Source organism: Pipistrellus hanaki (genome assembly GCF_964339955.1).
Source record: "Pipistrellus hanaki genome assembly, chromosome: 4".
NCBI classification, from domain to species: Eukaryota; Metazoa; Chordata; class Mammalia; order Chiroptera; family Vespertilionidae; genus Pipistrellus; species Pipistrellus hanaki.
Genome location: NC_140506.1, coordinates 102,615,215 through 102,635,161, shown reverse-complemented (window position 1 = coordinate 102,635,161; position 19,947 = coordinate 102,615,215). Strand labels below are relative to the sequence as shown.

At 50.4% G+C, this 19,947-nt stretch overlaps 1 protein-coding gene across 2 annotated transcripts in view; it reads left to right on the top strand.

The window, feature by feature from the left end:
• Positions 1-19,947, top strand: part of VPS35L (VPS35 endosomal protein sorting factor like) — a 143,135-nt gene that overhangs the window by 42,698 nt on the left and 80,490 nt on the right. For both annotated transcript variants that reach the window (XM_084882709.1, XM_084882708.1), the window contains exons 9-12: positions 9,053-9,112; positions 15,833-15,929; positions 17,079-17,126; positions 18,393-18,486. In XM_084882709.1, coding sequence (XP_084738835.1) covers positions 9,053-9,112; positions 15,833-15,929; positions 17,079-17,126; positions 18,393-18,486 — 299 coding nt within the window. The remainder of the gene's footprint in view (positions 1-9,052; positions 9,113-15,832; positions 15,930-17,078; positions 17,127-18,392; positions 18,487-19,947) is intronic.

The window sequence follows — 19,947 nt, the reverse complement described above, 5'->3', positions numbered from 1 at the left end:
TCTAGCATTTTTCCTGGGGTCTGCTTCATTCTCCACCTCTCCCAGGTGGCCTCAGTGTCTGCTAACTGCCCGCAGGACAGAGAAGGAATTTTTTCTGAGCATTCCAACCAAAGTCCCAGAATTCTTTCATTGGCCTGGCATGGATCACATGGCAGTCCCTGAGCCATGCTTGGTATCTGGGGAGTGACACGTGCAGATTCCAGGCTGGTGTTGTCTTTGTACCATAAGGTCATGGGTTCGATTCCCACTCAGGGCACATACCAGATTGTGGGTTTGATCTCTAGTGGGGGTGCTTACCGGAGGCAACCAATCAGTGTTACTTTCACATTGATGTTTCTCTCTCTTTCTCTCTCTCCCTCTTCCCCCCTCTCTAAAAATCAATGAACATATCCTCAGGTGAGAATTAAAAAACCTTTAAAAGAAGTTATGTCCCAACTGAAAGACAGACTTCGTCAGGTGCAGATGACCCAGAGAGCCATTGTCTGGCTGCACTAGGCACTGAGGCTACATCAGCAAATAAGGGACAAAAATTGCTGCCTCCTGGGCTTCTGTGCCAGTGAAAGAGGGTTTGCAGAACAAGTAGTAGGTCAGCCTATTGTGTGGTAGATGGCAGTCAGTTCTGTGGAGGAAGAAAGTGAGAGCCAGGTGAGGGGGATAAAGGTAATGCTAGGGGCGGAGAGGCTACACTTTTCAATAGTGTGGGCACAGGGGCCTCGCCAAGAATTGATAGGTGGCTTCGTAGCTGAGGGAGCAGAGAGAGAAACCACAGGTTCTGTGGGTGGGTGTGCAGGCCCAGGTAAGGCCAAGGAACAGCTGGTGCGAAGACCCTGGGTGGGAGCATGGCTGAGAGGGAGGCCAGGGCACTGAGGTGGGGTGAGCAGCAGGGAGGGGCAGTAGCTCACAGGGCCCTAGATCCTGGTGGATCTTGAAAGCAATTGGAGGACTTAGGCTTTGAACCTGAGGACATGAGGAGCCATAGGAGTGTTAGGCAGGGCTGGGCTGCAGCCCTATTTGAGTTCTAATGACCTCCCTGTGGCTGCTGTGCTGAGCCTACGGTAGCCATTGTAGGTGGAAAATGGGGGTCATGTGGGCCCTGGAAGGGATGGAGATGGGGAGGATTACCCAGAATGGATGGTTGCATTAGGCTCACAATAGATATCAACTCCTACACTTCTTGGGCTTCCACTTGTCCTGGAAGCAGCTTGTCCCAGGGGGAGAGGGCACTGTCAGGGAGATGGGTTGATGGCTGCCTGGTCCTCCTGAGAGTCCTGTTTCTCATGGTGAATGAGCACTTTGTCCTCCTGCTTCCCTTCACTGGCCTCCTGCAAGTTCCTTTTGCATGAGTCAGCATCCCTGGTGAGGTAGACTCCAGCCTGCCAGCCAGGCCAGATCCTGGCATTAACCTCGTGAGAAGCTTGGCTGCCATCCTGCCAGCCATGCTGCCTTCCCCCAGTCTTGGCTCAGCAAGCCGGGGGCAGAGCCGGTGCCCACTGTCCTGGTTGGGCCAGGAGCTGACGATGATGAATGGTGACAAACCCTTAACAATGTCCTTGGGCCTGACTCTTCTAGGTGCTTTAGAATACTAAGTCACATTGTCTTCCTGCAGGCCTATGAGGTAGGGTGTGGAATAATCCCATCTCACCGGTGAGAAACCTGAGTCACAGAAGTAAAGTGGCCCCAGGCCACAGGGTAGTGAGTTCTCTCTGCTGCCAGAGCACCTGTTTTATTTTCATGTACGTGGTGCATGAGGGAATTTGCTCTCTGTGAAAATTACAAAAGCGTATGCCTTTGACCCAGTAGTTTTATCTCTGGGAGTTTATCCTGTGGCAGCAGCAGGAGATTGGAACAACCCAGGAGGCCATTCCCAGGGGATGTCTGTTTCCTGAGACACAGGAGGCCCCTAGCGCAGGGTCTGCTCTGCAGAGGTGGGAGGGTCTCCGGGCTGCATCACCACGGGGAGAGTCAGGATGCAGACCAGCTGTAGAGCCAGTTCTGTTTTTTGCACATAATCACTTATATTTGCTTGGAGAAATATCAGAAGGACACCCAAGAAATGAGTTAAGGTGGGACCTCTGAGGGTAGTGCGAGTAGTGAGGTAATGGACAGGCTGAGAGAGGAGCTGTGGACAACACTCCTGCTGCCTTTGGGAACTTGGAGCTGCGGGAATGGGCTCCCATTCAGAGTTTATTCAGACGAGCACTCCTTCCCTTTGCTCCACACCCGTCCCGGTGACTTCAGGCTTGCTGCGAATGCATTTCTGAGGCAGGTGCTCAGGAGACTTATGCTTTGGGACTGCTGAGCTGCTCCCTCCTTACAGCAGGACTCACCTTATTGGTTGGGACTCGGAATGCTGTGGGCCATCTCACACTTCTGCTCCACAGAAGGCGCCTGACCAGGCCAGGGCGGTGTTCTGTGGTGGTGGCCAGGCCTGCCACAGGCTGGAGCACCGTGCTGGGCAGGGCAAGGGGCTCCGGACAGGGGCATGGAGCAGGGACATGAGTCGTCGCCCATGCAACTGAGCATGAAGGCACGGGCTGGCTCTCACAGAGGTCCCTAGCTCAGAGCTACGCACAGTCCACCCACATTCTTTGTCTCACTGCTACAGAACTTGACTTTGTTTTTTTGCCTGTAAAATGGGCATGATAGACCCTGTCCAGGGGGTTTCTGGAGGGAATTAGATGAGAGAAGGCCTAGAAAGCATATATACTTTTTCCTCCTATAATTGCTTTCTGGCAGGATCACTGTAAATCAAGCATGTCAGACTCCAAGGTTAACATGGGCCAGATAAACAAAGTATACGTTTACGTGGGCTGCAAAAAAACAAAAGCTTCCATTTTCATAGAAATATAGGTTTATTCTGGGATAGAGACATGCTGAATACAAAGGACTGAAATAAATGAGTCATTGTTAACATAAAATAATGGGACATTTTAATAAAAATTAATATTTTCTCTTGAACATTTACTTACCAAGCACTGAATAACTACACGAATTCATAAATGTATAGGGCACGATGACGCAGCTGATGCTTTCTTAGCACTGACTATGCCAAGCACTATTCCAATACTTTACACCTATTTTTCTTGTTCTCAGAAAGCAAAATATTTCCTGTTGCACACACCAAACAGGTCAGTCCAAGACTAATGATGTGGCCATCGTTAGTCTGAAATATTCCCTGCTGGTATTAGTGGAGGGAAATGGTGCACCTGTGAGTAAGGCGCATAAGGGAAATGAATGCAACGTGATTGTGTAATCAGTTATTAGCGAATGTTGTAGTTCGTTATTAATAATTATGTATAATAGGATACTGTAAAAATTAAGTGACTAAATTTTTATTAATATGTTTCTTACATACCTTTATGTTGGCTGGACCATAAAAATATTCATTTTGGGCCACATGCGGCCGTTTGACATGCTTGGTGTAAAGTATTGGAATAGTGCTTGGCATAGTCAGTGCTAAGAAAGCATCAGTTGCGTCATCATCACTGTAGGTATTTTAGTGCCCTTGATCTTTAGAAAGTGGGTCAGGAAAGGAAATATATTGAGGATGGGGCATTATTTCTCAAAAGTAGTTTTCCACTGGCTTACTAAAGAAAAAAAAAAAATCACCAAACTTGTTTGGCCAAAATGATTTGCTATTGAAGTCCCCTTAGAATGCGGAAGTGAAATATACACCTGGTGGTGGTTTCAGAGGTGGCGAGCTTTGTGGATGGAGTGAAGCATTTCGTGCTCTCCAGACTGATCTGTGTGCCGCGGGAGGTGAGAAATTGGCAGCAGCCCTGCATGGCTCACTGTGATGACCCCAAGTAAACTCTATGCAGGCCCCTGCCTGGCTCCGGGGCTGTCACAGAGGCAGCCACTCGCTGCACCGGGTGAGGCTGCGAAGAGCTCGCGGTCGCAGGCAACCGGGCACTTCTGTCAGGAGGACTAAGGCAGGTGGCTCTGAGCAGTGGGGGTGCTCGCAGGCTTCCTGGCCCTTCTGAACTGAAGCAGGGGTTTGGAACTGGGGTTCTCATCCTGGCTGCACACCTAGGAGCCTCAGGCTGCACCCTGACCATTATCTTGGCTCCTCTGAGCATGTGCAGAGGCATGCCCTCCGTGCTCTGATGCTCAGCCCCGAGTGAGAACCCCTGGCTCAGACAGCAGAGGAAGGCTTGCTGCTGCTGCTGCTGCTGCTGCTGCTACTGCCGCTGCCGCCGCCGCCGCCGCTGCTGCTGCTGCTGCTGCTGCTGCTGCTGCAGAGGTCGCCATAACCAGGCAAGTGTAAAATGAAGATGGTTCCTGCCCGCATCAGTGGCTCTTGTATGTGAGCATGTATAAAAAGTCCCTAGCAAGGTTATCAAAATTCATACTCCTAGTCCTCACTTGCCAAAATACTCTTTTCTACATGCTCAGTGGGTGTCTGTAAGGTTGTGGTGTAAGTAGTCCCCGCTGCAGAGGCTTCCCTCCTGTCACCCAGCATTTTGTCCTTGCTTAATGATGTCATTTGATCTCACGTGTTTGACCATAAATGGTCTTAAAAACTTTCTTGACTCTTTTTCTGTGGATGGACAAGGATGTGGTTCTTTATTACCCTGAATGATGGAGTTATGGAGTGAAAAAAAAAAAACATGTGATCACAGGGAAATATTTTTGACATAAAAAGTGATTTGTGAGGGTCTGGAAAATGAATAGAACTGTAAATTTTATCTCTTGATTATTGATAGCATTTTCTAAAAGCCAAGCATGGAATAAGCTAAGCTTTCTATGCTAGGTTAGGGGTCGGCCTATAGCCCAACTCCTTTATATCTACTTGTTTTGTAAATAAAGTTTTATTGGAGCACATCCATTTGTTTACATACTGTCTATGGCTGCTTTTGAGCTGCAACAGCAGAGTAGAGTATTTGTGACTGTGTGCGAGGCACCAGCCTGGGTACTAGAAATACATTTGCGTAGAACAGACACAAACCTCTTCCCTTGGAAAACTTCCAGTTGAATCTCAGATTCTGTTCTCTGGGCCCAGGCAGGTCCCATAAAGGATGCAGCAGCTGCGATGGGAGAGGGAGTGGAGACGGCACACTCGGGGTACTCCGCGTGCCATTGCAGGGCAGCTGCACACCTGTTTTAACGGATTTTTATCCTAAAGGGGCAGGTTGTGTGTGAAGAAGGCGGCAATCTGGGTTTTCGTGTGAATTCTCCTCATTATTACATGTTGGCACCTAATTAAAAAAATGTTAAAACACCTTGTGGGCCATCGTGTGGTGGGTCGAGCAAAATGGGTCAGTGCTGGTTTTTTCTTTTTTCTTTTTTCTTTTTTTTTTTTTTTTTAAATCAATCTTTATTGTTCATATTATTACAAAGGTTCCTCATTTCTTCCCCCCTCCACCAGGTTCCCACCCCACCCTCTGCCCCCTCCCCATCCCCCATTGTCCTCATCCATAGGTGCACAGTTTATGTTCAGTCTCTTCCTCCCTCCCTTTCCCCGATAGTAAATCCCTTTTCAGATAGTAAATCTGTTACTTAGCATTTTCTCATATCAATAATACCTCCACATGCCCAATGATACACTTCACACAAAAGACATTTTCAAATAGGTCAACCAGCCTCATCCAGGCCCCACCCAAGGCACTCACAGATCAACACCCCAGCGCTATACTAACTCAACACATCCAGATCTAAGCCTTCATCACTTGATTCAGCAGACCATCAAGTTCCCGCAAAAGTTTCCAGCCATGTCTGAGAGGCAGCCTTGGGCAGGTACAGGCGAGGAGCGAGCTGTTTCGGGCCTGGCTGCTCCGGGCCTGGCCTCTGTTGCTCTGGTTCGTTCCACAACCAGCTGCTCCGGGTCTGGTCACTGCCGCTCCCGACCTAGTTGCTCTGGACTTGGCTGTTGCTGCTACAGGCCTGGCCGCACCCGACCTGGCTGCTCTGGGACCGGTTGCTCCGGTCCCGGCCGCTCCGGGCCTGGCCGCTCCCAGCCTGACAGCCGCTGCTCCGGGCCTGGCTGCTCCCAGCCTGGCAGCCATTGCTCCTGGCCTGGCCGCACCAGACCCGGCTGCTCCGGGCCTGGCCGCTCCCAGCCTGGCAGCTGCTGCTCTGGGCCTGGCCGCTCCCAGCCTGGCAGCCGCTGCTCCGGGCCTGGCCGCACCAGACCCGGCTGCTCCGGGCCTGGCCGCTCCCAGCCTGGCAGCCGCTGCTCCGGGCCTGGCCGCACCAGACCCGGCTGCTCCGGGCCTGGCCGCTCCCAGCCTGGCAGCCGCTGCTCCGGGCCTGGCCGCACCAGACCCGGCTGCTCCGGGCCTGGCCGCTCCCAGCCTGGCAGCCGCTGCTCCTGGCCTGGCCGCACCAGACCCGGCTGCTCCGGGCCTGGCCGCTCCCAGCCTGGCAGCCGCTGCTCCGGGCCTGGCCACACAAGACCCGGCTGCTCCGGGCCTGGCCGCTCCCAGCCTGGCAGCCGCTGCTCCTGGCCTGGCCGTACCAGACCCGGCTGCTCCGGGCCTGGCCGCTCCCAGCCTGGCAGCTGCTGCTCCGGGCCTGGCCGCTCCCAGCCTGGCAGCCGCTGCTCCTGGCCTGGCCGCACCAGACCCGGCTGCTCTGGGCCTGGCCGCTCCCAGCCTGGCAGCTGCTGCTCCGGGCCTGGCCGCACAAGACCCGGCTGCTCCGGGCCTGGCCGCTCCCAGCCTGGCAGTCGCTGCTCCGGGCCTGGCCGCACGAGACCCGGCTGCTCTGGACCTGGCTGCTTCCAGCCTGGCAGCTGCTGCTCCGGGCCTGGCCGCACAAAACCCGGCTGCTCCGGGCCTGGCCGCTCCCAGCCTGACAGCCGCTGCTCCGGGCCTGGCTGCTCCCAGCCTGGCAGCCATTGCTCCTGGCCTGGCCGCACCAGACCCGGCTGCTCCGGGCCTGGCCACTCCCAGCCTGGCAGCTGCTGCTCTGGGCCTGGCCGCTCCCAGCCTGGCAGCCGCTGCTCCGGGCCTGGCCGCACCAGACCCGGCTGCTCCGGGCCTGGCCGCTCCCAGCCTGGCAGCCGCTGCTCCGGGCCTGGCCGCACCAGACCCGGCTGCTCCGGGCCTGGCCGCTCCCAGCCTGGCAGCCGCTGCTCCGGGCCTGGCCGCACAAGACCCGGCTGCTCCGGGCCTGGCCGCTCCCAGCCTGGCAGCCGCTGCTCCGGGCCTGGCCGCACCAGACCCGGCTGCTCCGGGCCTGGCCGCTCCCAGCCTGGCAGCCGCTGCTCCGGGCCTGGCCGCACCAGACCCGGCTGCTCCGGGCCTGGCCGCTCCCAGCCTGGCAGCCGCTGCTCCTGGCCTGGCTGTACCAGACCCGGCTGCTCCGGGCCTGGCCGCTCCCAGCCTGGCAGCTGCTGCTCCGGGCCTGGCCGCACAAGACCCGGCTGCTCCGGGCCTGGCCGCTCCCAGCCTGGCAGTCGCTGCTCCGGGCCTGGCCGCACGAGACCCGGCTGCTCCGGACCTGGCTGCTTCCAGCCTGGCAGCTGCTGCTCCGGGCCTGGCCGCACAAGACCCGGCTGCTCCGGGCCTGGCCGCTCCCAGCCTGACAGCCGCTGCTCCGGGCCTGGCTGCTCCCAGCCTGGCAGCCATTGCTCCTGGCCTGGCCGCACCAGACCCGGCTGCTCCGGGCCTGGCCACTCCCAGCCTGGCAGCTGCTGCTCTGGGCCTGGCCGCTCCCAGCCTGGCAGCCGCTGCTCCGGGCCTGGCCGCACCAGACCCGGCTGCTCCGGGCCTGGCCGCTCCCAGCCTGGCAGCCGCTGCTCCGGGCCTGGCCGCACCAGACCCGGCTGCTCCGGGCCTGGCCGCTCCCAGCCTGGCAGCCGCTGCTCCGGGCCTGGCCGCACCAGACCCGGCTGCTCCGGGCCTGGCCGCTCCCAGCCTGGCAGCCGCTGCTCCTGGCCTGGCCGCACCAGACCCGGCTGCTCCGGGCCTGGCCGCTCCCAGCCTGGCAGCCGCTGCTCCGGGCCTGGCCGCACCAGACCCGGCTGCTCCGGGCCTGGCCGCTCCCAGCCTGGCAGCCGCTGCTCCTGGCCTGGCTGTACCAGACCCGGCTGCTCCGGGCCTGGCCGCTCCCAGCCTGGCAGCTGCTGCTCCGGGCCTGGCCGCACAAGACCCGGCTGCTCCGGGCCTGGCCGCTCCCAGCCTGGCAGTCGCTGCTCCGGGCCTGGCCGCACCAGACCCGGCTGCTCCGGACCTGGCTGCTTCCAGCCTGGCAGCTGCTGCTCCGGACCTGGCCGCTCCTAGCCTGGCAGCCGCTGCTCCAGGCCTGGCCACACCAGACCCAGCTGCTCCGGGCCTGGCCGCACCCGACCCGGCTGCTCCGAGTCTGGCCGCTCCCAGCCTGGATGCTCCGTGCTTGGCTACTGCTGTTCTGGGCCTGGCTGCTCCCAACCTGTCTGCTCTGGGCCGGGCTTCTCCGGGCCCAGCCACTCCGTGTCTGGGTGTTCCTGGACTGGCCACCCTGGGCTTGGCCGCCTCTGCCTCAGGCCTGGCTGCCACTAGTGCTGGTTTTTTCCTACAGGCTGTCCATTGCAGCCTCTTGTCTAGAGTATGATGGGACTGTTCTCTGGAATGATTGGAGGTACCTGAGGCTACTAGGACCCTCTGTTCCAGTTCAGACATGCTCTAAGAGGAGCATGATCACTCATCTGCCTGTCATAGAAAGTAAAAGCCCTTCTAACATTAAAAACAAAAGTAAAGAAACGTGGCTTAACTTTTGTCCTCTAAGTGGCAGGATATTATCACAAGTTCAGGTTTGTCCATAGACATCCCTGTCCCCTGAGCCAAGGCTGATTTTTAAAAATTATATTTTATTGATTTTTTTACAGAGAGGAAGGGAAAGGGATAGAGAGTTAGAAACATCGATGAGAGAGAAACATCCATCAGCTGCTTCCTGCACACCTTCTACTAGGGATGTGCCTGCAACCAAGGTACATGCCCTTGACTGGAATCGAACCTGGGACCCTTGAGTCCGCAAGCTGATGCTCTATCCACTGAGCCAAACTGGTTAGGGCAAGCCAAGTCTGATTAACGTTTACTCTGAAGAGCATGACGATGTCTTTTCTTCCCAGGAAACCTCGTGTATGAGCGCATCTTATCCATGTGTGTGGGCGACCACAGCGTACTTCCAGGTAATGTCATAGCTGCTGCACAGGCTCTGTTCTGCCCTGGAGTCAGGAGTGGGCGAATATGAGATCGGGACTTATTGAGACCTGGCACCACATGTGTTATTTACGGTGTGTTAGAAGTACAAGATCATCTTTACAGGGTTCTCATCTGTCTTCTGATGAGATCAGAAGGGCTTCAAACAGCCTGGCTGGGAATTTAGGTGAGTATTTGCACAAGAATGAAAAGGTGTTTGCATTTAGGTTATCTGAACTTGCACAACCACTTAAATTCCTCTGCTGCTTGACATTTTAATACTTTTTCTACATTTCTTTCCTAAGAAGTAACCTGCTTTAAAAAACCAACTTTGTATTAAAGAACAGTGTCAAGTAAATCAGTGGCAGATGCTTTGCCTATACAGTCTTTGCCCAAGTGATATGTGTCTTAACTGTATTGCTAATCAATTTCAAATTCTCAGAAGGTTGTAATGTGAGTAGACTATAAATTTCTTTGGTCATATAAGTGGTGACGATAAACTCGCACTAGCAGCTCCTTGAACTCTTGTCCCTCTCTGTATCTGGCACCTATAAGTAACGCCCTTGCCCACATGCTGGGCCAGGTGTTCTCTCCCCTCACTTTACCTCCTTCTGTAACAACCAGATGATAGTATCAGCAACAGTGACCCATTATCTGACCTCTTCATTTATTCTTTATTTATTTATTTCCATCATCTGTGTATCAACTTGTATTTGAAAAACTACTTAGTATAGTTATGTTTCATAAAGAGACAGAACCCTACAGACCTTTAGGGCCAGAGGAGCTCTTACGAATGCTTTGGTCTCATTTCAGATGGACAGGCCCATCGCAAATTAGTCAGGGACTTGCCCATAGCCGCTGCCAACTTGCTGAGGTGCTAGACCTGCACTGTCCGGCATGGCCATCACATGTGGTTTCTGAGCACTTGAGATATGGCCAGTCCAACTGAGCTGTGCTATGAATGTTAAAAATACAGTGAATTCCAGAAACTTCCTACAGATAACAGACAAGAAGCTACCTCACTAATAATTATTTAAATACAGATTATATGTCGAAATGGTATTTGGATGAATTGGGTTAATGAAGTATGAATTTTGTCTTTTTTATTATCTTTTTGATTTATCCTTTTGCTCACATGGATTTCGATTGGACTGCATTGAACTGGACTGCTCTAGACTTCCCAACTCTGTGATGTTTCTAACAGCGCCTCCATGTGCTAGTTTTTTCCAGATTGAGAATCTGGAGGTCCCCAACTGGAGAGGCCTTCTCTGCCAGCTTCAGGAGTGGGAAATGCAGGTGCTTTATGCTGCCAGCTTGCTCGCCATACACTGTGCCAGCAGGCAGAAGTAACCCATAGGTGTTTCCTTGGCTGCAACAGTAGTAGTTAGTTTAATGTTCTTTGATACAGGTTCTACTACTACCTACTGTTGTCTCTCTAACTGTTTAAAAATATACTAGAGGCCTGGTGCACAAAAATCGTGCACTGGGGGTCAGGGGGTGTCCTCCCATCCTGGCCTGCATCCTCTAGTATTCCGGGTCCCCTAAGGGGATGTCCGTGGGGGGCAACAGTCGAACATCCCTCTCATGGTCTAGGACCCCTCGCTCTCTACCGCTGCCTGCTTGCTGCTCTCCATAGTGCTGCCACGGAGGCAGGAGATGCTCTTGCCACTGCTGCTACGCTCACCAGTGGTGACCCTGGCTTCTGGCTGAGCGGCGCTCCCACTGTAGGAGTGTACTGACCACAGGGGGCAGGTCCTGCGTTGAGTGTCTGCCTCCTGGTGGTCAATACGCATCATAGTGACTGGTCGTTCTGGTCATTCTGCCATAACAGTTGCTTAGGCTTTTATTATATAGACTAGAGGCCTGGTGCATGAAATTTGTGCACGAGGAGTATGTGTCCCTCAGCCCGGCCTGCACCCTCTCCAATCTGGGACCCCTCGAGGGATGTCCAACTGCCCGTTTAGGCATGATCCCCGGGATTGGACTAAACTGGCAGTCGGATATCCCTCTCACAATCCATGACTGCTGGTTCCCAACCACTCACCTGCCTGCCTGATCGCCCCTAAGTGCTTCTGCCTGTCAGCTGGTCACCCCCTAACCATTCCCCTGCCAGCCTGATCAACGCCTAACTGCCCTCCTCTGCTGGCCTGGTCACCCCTAAACTGTCCTCCCCTGCCACCCTGGTCGCCCCCAACTCCCTCCTCTCCCGGCCTGGGCACCCCTAACTGCCCTCTCTTACAGGCTTGGTTGCTTTCAGCTGTCCTCCTCTGCCAGCCTGATCGCCCCCAGCTGCCCTCCCCTGCAGGCTTGATTGCCCCTAACTGCGCTCTCCTGTCGGTCATCTTTTGTCCAGATGGCAAGGGCCATCTTTGACCACATGGTGTGTTGGAGTGATGGTCAATTTGCATATTACCTGTTTATGAAATACTAGTGGTCCGGTGCCCAAAAATCATGCAGGGGTGGGGGGAGTGTCCCTCATCCTGGCCTGCACTCTCTCCAATCTGGAACCCCTTGAGGAATGTTCAACTGCTGGTTTAGGCCTACAGTGATCAGGCCTAAACCAGTAGTCAGACATCCCTCTCACAATCCAGGACCGCTGGCCTCCTAACTACCTGCCTGCCTGCTTGATCACCCCTAACCACTCTGCCTGAAGGCCTTCTCACCCCCAAATACCCCCCCTTGCTGGCCTGATCGCCCCAAAATGCCCCCCCTACTGGCCTGCTCTTTCCCAACTGCCCCCCGCCCCCCTGCTGGCCTGCTCTCCCCCAACTGACTCCCCTGCTGGCCTGCTTGTTCCCAGCTTCTCTCCTGTTTGCCCCCAACTGCCCCTCCCTGCCAGTCTGCTCACCCCCAACTGGCCCCCGGTCTGATCACCCCCAACTGGGCTCTCCCCTCCCCCTTCTCCCCCTCTCCCCCCCCTCAAAAGCCTGCTGTCCCCCAACTGCCTTCCTCTCCTGGCCTAATCACTCCTAACCACCTCTGCCTTGGCCCTGCCACTATGACTTTGTCCAGAAGGACATCCAAAAGTTCTCCCAGAAGGTCTCCTGACCTAATTAGCATATTACCCTTTTAGTATAGATGATGATTATCTTCCTGGCTCCCAGAAGCATTCGAGTTTGCATGTACTGTAATCACTTTTTTCTTCCAATTTTTATTAATTATACAAACATTTTAGAGCAACAAGTAAGAAAAATTACTATTAACTTAACTCCCTAAGTAAACTATAAAAGTTCAAGATAAAAGTGGATTTTCATATTCACTTATAGTCCTTGTAAAGTTATTAATTAGCACTTTTATCACTAAAATTCTTCCTTTCCTGAAATACCTTTCGTTATTTTTTCACTTTGAACAATGCAATTCAGGCTTTTGTTTTTTTGAAAATGGTTTCTTCTTTTTCCCCCCTCTTAGTTAAAATCTTCATCTGCATGTGTTCTCTGGTTCCAAGAACTTGAAGGGGAAAGAGATAAACCTTTCTCAAAAATGTTAGTAATTTCTGGGATATGACTCTTTACAATAATTATGAAGGAAACTTTTGAAACCCACTGTGCAGAATTCTGCCTGAAGAAAGGAAGAGTAGAGAGAAGGCTGGTGGCATGTGTGCTCATATTCCTGTTTGAATCAAGTTCTCACTGATGGGTTTCGTTTCTGAGCCTTTACCTTCAGCAGCTCTTTTGAGTTTAGAAAGACAAAGCATCGTTTGGGCCATGGAAAGGAAAGCTACTATATTAGATGTAAAGGCATTCATTTTTCTCATTACTTCTAATCCAGCATATATGTGAAATGGTTATCTGCTCTGATAAAATGTTATTTTCATCTTCGGAGAAATAATTAGGTTTATTGTTGTTCTTGTCATCAGTCATGAGCATACATCCCCATCTTCAGTTTTCTCATGGTTGACGTGGGCCACAGCTGGAGAAGCAAGCAGGGCCTTGAACTCACCTGGCCTGCCCGGTGCTGAGGTGACGTTGTGTAGAGGCCTCACTGCTACTGTAGAGACTTTGCAAGTGACAGACTCGTTGGTTTCCTCCCTCTTTCTAACGTTGTCAAAAAAGTCAGGGTTAGAAAAAGCAGCACTGAGAGAAAAACAAGTGGGAACTCAAAGGAAAACCCTCTGCTGTTTGTCACATCAAAGTCTGTTCTGAGTGAAATTCCAAATTCTGAATTCATTCCACATGTGGCAGCCAAATGTCACAGTATAACTCACATCATGCCATTCTTCCACGTAGAACTCTTCCAGGAGCTTTCGTAGCACTTAGAGAAACACTCAAACTCCTCTCTGAGGTCGCTACCTGTGTAGCCTGGCTTGTGGTGCCTGCCTCTCTCCTTGCCACGCTGGCTGACTTTCTGTTCTTTGACCATGTCAGAGGTCATTGCTACTTCAGGGCCTGCATACTTGCTGTTTCTTCTTCCTACAAATGCATTTTCTCCACATCTAGGCATGCTGTCTCCTTGTTATCAGGGCTCAGCTCAGATGACTCCTCTGCAGGAGCCTTCTCTTGCCCCCATCTAATGCCTCTCCCCCCACGTTACTCTGGTCCAGTACCTAGTTTCATACCATTCATCATGTTGACTGTTATTTGCTTGGTTATTCTGTTCCCTGTTTATTATGTTTCTTCTGTCATTGGGAGGTAAGTTTCGTGAGGACAGAGCCTGTCTTATGTACTGTGATTTCCCCAGACTGAGAGCCCTTCCTTCAGTTGGTTCTTAAAACATTTGCCTTGCCCTAGCTGGTTTGGCTCTGTGGATAGAGCATCTGCCTGCGAACTGAAAGGTCCCAGGTTCAATTCCGGTCAAGGGCACATGCTTGGGTTGTGGGTTTGATCCCTAGTGGTGGAATTACAGGAGGCAGCTGATCCATGATTCTCTCTTATCAAGGATATTTCTGTCTCACTCTTCCTTCCTCTCTGAAATCAATAAAAAAATATTTAAAAAACAAAAACAAAAAACATGTGCCTTAAATAAAGTAAAGCTATAAAGGAACATAACATTTAATTTGCTGTAATGTGATAAAGTCTTTCATAACATAAAACCTCTAAATCTTTTCTTGAGCTGGTAAGCAGGTTATTATAGAGCTGTAGTCAATATGTGTACCCTGGGCTGAACCTCAGTTTCCACCACTGGGATGTGCAACGGCCTCAGAGACTGATTTTGCTTTGGGATTTCAATTCATATTGTTCAGCATATGAAGGAATAGAACCCCTCTTCATTTCCACAAGGCAACATTGACAAAGGAATTTCAGAATGATTATTAAGTTTTCTTGTCTGGATCTTTTGGAACTTGAAAAAATGTTAAGTGTACAGATTCAAGCCAGGTAAGGGAAAATGGTAACTTCTCTTCCCATTGGAAATGGAACAATAACTCAGGAATGAATGAAGCATGTGAGGGTATCCAAAATAGATTAACACCTGAGATTGCAATTCCAAAACATCAGCAGTTGTGTAGGGTCTGTTGTGCTCAGAGGTTGATCTTCTTGCTGATTCCACAGGGATTTGATTCCCTGAATTGCAGCAGAAAGCAGAACCAAGGGCAAAAATGACTCACGGCACAAGATGAGAGCCAGACAGCTAACGTTCTTTTGCTATATTCTGAAGTAATTAACTCTTCCCTTTTTGCTAGAATCCTGAGCATATAGCACATCTAGGGGTGTGGCCAGGCTCCCACCTGTATAAAAACCACTTAGGAGGAGACGTTGCAGGCAGAGGCAGCGAGTGGCGTTGACGTTGCTGAGGTGTTGGCGTTGTCTATTTTTAATATTTCTGTACTTTCATTCCTTATTAAGATGTAAGACAGCATTAGTATTGGGTGTCATTATGCCCAGAAGTTCAAAATAACATTGAGAAGGCCAGGGCTAGGGGACAGCTAGCCCCAGGACCAGGGATCCTGACTTCTCTCTGTTGCGCTCATGGTTATGGAAGTTCCAGCCATTACACCTGCATTCCAGCCAGCAGGAAGGATGAAGGAGTGAAGGTCAAGCTCCTTTTTATACAGCTGTTTCCTAGAGGTTGCGCTTCTGTTGATGGCCTGGGACAAGAACTTGGGTACATGGCCATACTTAGCTGCAAGCATGACTGTTTGCCCAGCAGAAAAGTGAGAGTTCTACCACTGCAGAGGAAGAGGAGAGATAACAGTAGAAACTGGCAATTTTGCCACAAGTGACTCAAGTCTGAGGGCAGTGCTGAGCTGGAGCCTAAGTGGCTGCTTTCTCGCCTGATCAAGGTGCTCAGAGGATCCACCCCCAGGTCTGGCCTATGTGCTGTTTGGAGCACGGGCTTTGGTCACATCTCATGTTACAGTTGCAGGTTTCTAAAGCTGCTGGAATTCTTACAATATTATCATGTTACTGGTGGGTATACCAAGACTAGTATTAGAGCAGTGGCTAAGCACGTCTGCCGTGGAGCCGACTGCCCGAATTGAATTCCAGCGCTTCCCTCTGCTTGCTCTGTGCCTTGGGTGGGTTGCTGGATTTCTCTGCTCCCAGGATGGTAAAGGCCCATCCTTCGAAGGCTGCTGAGGGATTAGTGAGCTGAACACTCAAAGTAGCACCTGGCCCTTAGGATAGCACCCATTGTCACCAGTTGTTTTCCTAATACAGACTATGGATGGCAGCCACCCCTTTCTGCTCCACTAGTTTTCCTGGCCCAGGACTCCCAGCAGCTGTCACAGATCCTGAGGGTTAGGAAGGCTAATGGGTATTACTTTTGTATTACAGGGAACTTCTCTCCAGAGAATGTAAACGACACCGCCAGAGAAACGTGCTTAAACTGGTTTTTCAAGATCGCTTCCATCAGGGAGCTCATTCCAAGATTGTATCCTTCTTTGATGATTGTAAAGAGGCTGAAAGCAAAGCCTTGCACCATGAATAGAAACGGTGACATCGCGGTGAGCACAGGCCTGCCACATTCTAGGAAGCCTTGGGCCCCTGGCTTTCCTCTAGCAGTTTTCCAGTTTTTTCCTTTAACCACAGTGTGCACCAGGCCTTTCTTTCCAGTGAGGGATTAACTCTTTCCATTTAAATGGTTTGTTTTCAAGTGTTTTCTCTGGTTTCACCAATTTGAGAGGGTCAAGCATCTCTACACAAATGCCAGTATTGAGAACAGAGAACTGGGCTGATAACACACACTGAAATCTTAGTTATCTACAGTTCAGGTTTTCTCTGTAAATCTTCATTGGAAACGCTCAATACCTGGTTTGAATTTCAGTATGCAACCAGGAATCAGCATGTAACATTTTCCAAATTTTGTTTTAAATAGCTGTAAGACCTTGAAAACCAAATACAAAAGCCACAAGCCACTAGCTCACTTATTTCTCTGATTGTTAAGAGCCATTGTGTTTTTCTTTCATTGATTGGCTTATTTCACTCAGCATGATGTTCTCCAATTCCATCCAGGTTGCTGCAAATGATGAGAATTCCTTCTTTTTTATGGCAGCATAGTATTCCATTGTGTAGATGTACCATAGTTTTTTGATCCAATCATCTGCTGATGGGCACCTAGGCTGTTTCCAAATTCTGGATATTGTAGATTGTGCTGCTATAAACATAGGGGTGCACTCATTTATGGATAATAAAGAACATTATAAACTGAAGAACCAAAAGATAGATATAGAGACAGTAAAGCAACAAGCAGACTGTCAAATTACAGCGGGGAGGGGAGGGAGATCTGGGGGAGATAATAGATCAACTGAAGGACTTGTATACATGCATATAAGTACAACCAATGGATATAAAACTCTGGGGAGGGAGGGTATGTATGGGAGGGAGTGGGGCAAAAAAAAGAAATAAATGTCAAGAGCCTTGAAATAGAAAAAAAAAATAAAAGAAAATATTTTAAAAAAAGAAAAGAGCCATTGTGGCTCTCTCTTCTGAAGATACACTTAGTTATGCTCATAAGTAGTTATTTCTCCCCTCTGGGAGTGTGCCGTCTGTAATTGTCTTTCTTAACGGAATGCTTTTGTAGTTACGTGGAAGCATCCATCCTGAAGTGTAACAAGTTCCTCTCCAAAATGTAAGGCTCTTCCTAAATGTCCAGAACCATAACATTTCCAAAGAATCAGCTCCCTCTCCCCATGGCAATGTCATAATCGCTGTTCTTATTTGGTTACCTAGATGCAAATCTTCCATGCACTTTCTTATTTTATCCAAATGAAAATTGAATAGAGTAGAGGTACCATTTAATCCTCATTTTACTGATAAATGAGCTCAAGCTGGGAGAAGTGGTTGAGTGGCTCGCTCACCCAGATGAATCCTGGTCGGCCATTGCGGTCTGTGTGGTTTGAGCACCTTGTGTGGCGTCTGCCCTCAGCTCCCTCCTCGGTGAGCAGGGTCCTGGGCAGCGTGTGAGCTGCATGCACCACAGAGCAGCATGGCAGCATGCCTCCACGCTCTGCTGTGGAGACAGGCGGTGAAGACCACGTCAGGAGTGGAGCCTTCGTCCTGGAGCTCCGGGCTGCTCTGGGTCACCATGGCCATTGTTTGAGGGCAGTCACAGAGCCGCTGGGAAACCCGGAGTCCTGTTCGGTAGCACACAGGTAGTAACCTCCCTGATGCTGTGGCCGACTCGGGGTTCCACAACGGTGGGCTTAGAATCTAGTGTACCAGCCATGCTTGATGGGATTAGGGGTGCCTGTGTTGTCTGGGGACAACACTGGTGTGGAAGGAGCAGTTATTTTGCTTCACTAGTTGGTGCAAGGTGCCCCACGCAGAGGGCGTCAGTCCCGTTTGCAGGAGAAGTATAATAAATACTGCACAGTTCCCATGTTGGGGGCTGCCGGCGCCAGCCGGCGTGCGGGGTCCCAGATGTTCAGGCAGTGCTAAGGACTATACCAGAGTGGACAAAAGGAGGATTACAGTTGTGAGTATGCAAAGTAAGAGATTATTCTTATATTATTACTTCTTCATTCTTATATTATTCATTTGTATTACAATTGTAAACTTTATTTTGCCCACCCCGTAATAATGGGAGATCAGGGGGTACCCATCCACAGGAAATAACTGGAGGACAAATACATGTGACTTCAGCAGGAATAAAGTGAAGGTTAGACTCTCGCCCTTGGAAATGGTAAAGATGAAAGAAACCAATGAATGAATGAATCATGAATGAAAGGCTGTTGGTACAGAGCCTTAGAAAACTGACCATTTGACCTTGGTTTGTTTCTAAAACCTGACTTCCTCTCCCTGAATTTGGGGAGTTTGGCTTTGTCTTTATTTTAAAAATGAGAGCCCAGGGAGCTCTCCTGTGGGGTGTAATGCTGCCTTCTTTTGCCTCTGACAGGGGTATCTCAGAATGTCTGCCCCGCCTGACCTGCATGATTCGAGGGATCGGAGACCCGCTGGTGTCGGTGTACGCCAGGGCCTATCTGTGCCGGGTAGGCCCTCAATGGCTGCGCTCCCAAAGGTGGCAGCCTCCCGTCTCCTTCAGTGTTGGCATGGGCTTCTGTTTTCTTTCCCCCCCAGTCATTACTTATCCTTCCTCTTCCACCTCCACCCGCTCCCTTACCCCCCCAGTCATCACACTTATTCCTGTCCATGAGTTTCTTCACTTTTTTCTTTTTTTCTCAATCCCCCCCCCAAAAAAAACAAAACAAAACAAAAACAAAACAAAACAAAAAAAACCCAGAGCTGTCTGCCTGCACTCTATGAGTCTGTCTCTGTTTTGCTTGTTAGCTCAGTTTGTTCATAGATTCCAATATCAGTGAGGTCAAGTGGTGCTTGTCTTTCTCTGTCGCTATTTCACTTGCATGTGCTCTCCGGATGCATCCATGCTGTCACAAAGGATAACATTTCCTTCCGTTTCATGGCAGAGTAGTATCCATCCTGTAAAGGTCCCATAGCCATTTTATCTGCACATCTCCTGGTGGGCACTTGGGCTGTGTCTGAATCTTGGCTGCTGTAAATAATGCTGCAGTGAACACAGGGTACATACTAGTATTCTTTTGAACTAGTGTTTTGGTTCTTCAGATAAATTCCTCGAAGTGGAATTGCTGGGCCATAAAGTAGTTCCATTTTCATTGTTTTGAGGCAGCTCCATACTGTTCTCCACAGTGGCTGCACCAGTCTGCATTCCCACCAGCAGTGCACGAGGGTTCCCTTTTCTCCGAGTCCTCACCAGCACTTGTCTGTTGCCTTGTTGCTTTGTTAATGGGAGCCGTTCTGACAGATGTGATGTCTCATTGTGGTTTTTATGTGCAGCTCTCTGATGATAGTGACATTGAGCATCTTTGATATATCCATTGGCCATGTGTATGTCCTTTTCAGAGCAGTGTCTATTCAGGTCCTTGACCCATTTTTTAATTGGATTGTTTTTGGTGTTGAGTTTTATAAGTTCTTTATAAATTTTGGATACTAACCCCTTACCAGATATATCGGTCGGTGAACATGTTCTCCCATTCAGTGGATTGTCTTTCATTTTGTTTATGGTTTCCTTTGTTCTGCAAAAACTCTTTAGTTTGATGTAGTGCCATTTGCTTATTTTTTTCTTTTGTTTTCCTTTGCCTGAGGAGACATATCAGAAAAAAATATTGCTATGAGAAGCATCTGAGATTTTATTGCCTATGCTTTCTGCTGGGATTTTTATAGTTTTGAGTTTAATATTTAAGTCTTTAATTTAGTTTGAGTTTATTCTTGTGAGATTGCAGACTGGTCCCAGGAAGAATGGTGATGAAATGTACTGTATCTATTGAAATCATTTTAGCAATCCAGTGCTAACTAAGAAACATTCAAACCTGTAAAGAACTTTTATGAGTTTATTTGAGCCAAATGTCTACAATTGCCCAGAAGCAGAATCTCAAGGCATTGAGCTAATGCTCTGGAGAATGGTGGTTTTTCTT